Source organism: Echinops telfairi, unplaced genomic scaffold (genome assembly GCF_000313985.2).
Source record: "Echinops telfairi isolate 266 unplaced genomic scaffold, ASM31398v2 ScPeMD7_5;HRSCAF=22, whole genome shotgun sequence".
NCBI classification, from domain to species: domain Eukaryota; kingdom Metazoa; phylum Chordata; class Mammalia; order Afrosoricida; family Tenrecidae; genus Echinops; species Echinops telfairi.
In genome coordinates this window covers 29,105,479-29,106,684 of record NW_022103901.1, presented here as the reverse complement: position 1 = coordinate 29,106,684, position 1,206 = coordinate 29,105,479, and the positions used below count along the sequence as shown (strand labels likewise).

The 1,206-nt window shown below is 67.7% G+C and overlaps 1 protein-coding gene across 1 annotated transcript in view; it reads right to left on the bottom strand.

Annotated features, from left to right (window-relative positions):
- CAPN15 (calpain 15) overlaps window positions 1-1,206 on the bottom strand; it is a 6,987-nt gene that overhangs the window by 3,115 nt on the left and 2,666 nt on the right. Inside the window, exons 2-6 of the mRNA XM_004706111.2 lie at window positions 979-1,202; window positions 763-888; window positions 533-685; window positions 160-321; window positions 13-80 (exon numbers count right to left, since the gene is read on the bottom strand). Of these exons, the coding sequence (XP_004706168.1) occupies window positions 13-80; window positions 160-321; window positions 533-685; window positions 763-888; window positions 979-1,202 (733 nt within the window). The remainder of the gene's footprint in view (window positions 1-12; window positions 81-159; window positions 322-532; window positions 686-762; window positions 889-978; window positions 1,203-1,206) is intronic.

The following is a 1,206-nucleotide window of genomic DNA, read 5'->3' as shown; positions in this document are numbered from 1 at the left end:
GGCGGCCGCCACTGCCAAACGTGGCCCTGAACACCAGGATGCACAGGTCCAGGAGGTGGCTGTCCCCTGCGTCCGAGCGCCTGTGGCCAGAGCACATGGTCACTGAGGCCATGGGTGCTACACCACAGCCTGCCCACCCTGGGGTGGCCGTCCCTCCACCTGCTGCCCTCCTGGAAGAGGGCGAAGTCCAGCGAAGCCCTCTCAAGCACGGTCAGGGCAGTGACGCCCACAGGCCCGCTGGCCGAGCGGGGGAAGCAGCCCTGCACCCGAACCTCCTGCCAGTCCGAGCGGGCCTTGCAGATGTCTACCGAGTCGAAGTACCTGGGGCAGGGCGGGGACAAGTTCTCAGCTAGCTGCCTTTGGCCACCCCCAGGCCAGGGGCCACGCTCCCACAGCTGTCTTCAGCCAGCCCGGCCCTGGGAGCCATCCAGAAAGGTGTGTACAAGATGCCGACCCGCCTGAGCTGTGCCATAGGCCAGGCGGAAGGGACCCGAAGACAGCGCTGATTTGGGGGTCCTGGGGCTCCCCGCACCTGATGAAGTCGCTGTACTCCATCCAGAAGACGCCCTCACTGCTGCCCAAGGGTGTCAGCTCCCCACGCAGGTGACCAGGCCAGTGAGGCCACTCGTCTGACCAGCTGCCATTCCAGGAGAAGCGGCCCCACGGGTTTCGGAGCCGCAGAAGTCTGCAGACAGGAGACAGGGCTGATGCTGAGGCCACGCTGGCCACATCTCCTGCCCCCGCTGGTCCCCCGGGCCCTACCTGGAGCCCTGCACATCCCGGACATCCAGGATGGAGTAGGCGTGGCGTGGGCGCAGGCCCAGGCTCTCGTAGGCTGCGTCGTCCACCTTCATGTTACCCCCACCACAGGAGGCGCCCATGAGGAACCTGGGGGCACAGTGGCCATGCTGAGCCCCACCCTCCCTGCGCCCCAGCCCCTGCCTTCTGCCGCCACCCCCACTGCAGCCCAACGCTCACCCAGCCTCCTTGGAGCTCAGCATCTTGGCCCAGATGAGGTCTGTGTCCACGGGCTCCTCGCGGGGGTTGGTGGAGCTGACTTGCAGCAGGAGGCTCTCGCAGGGCGCCCCGGTGAGCGTGGCCAGGCCCTCGATGGCACGGCCCGCCTGGAGTGCGAAGTAGGAGCCGTGCAGCTTGGCCAGCGCCTTCTCGATGAGGGCCACCCACAGCTGCTTCCGCTGGGCCTGC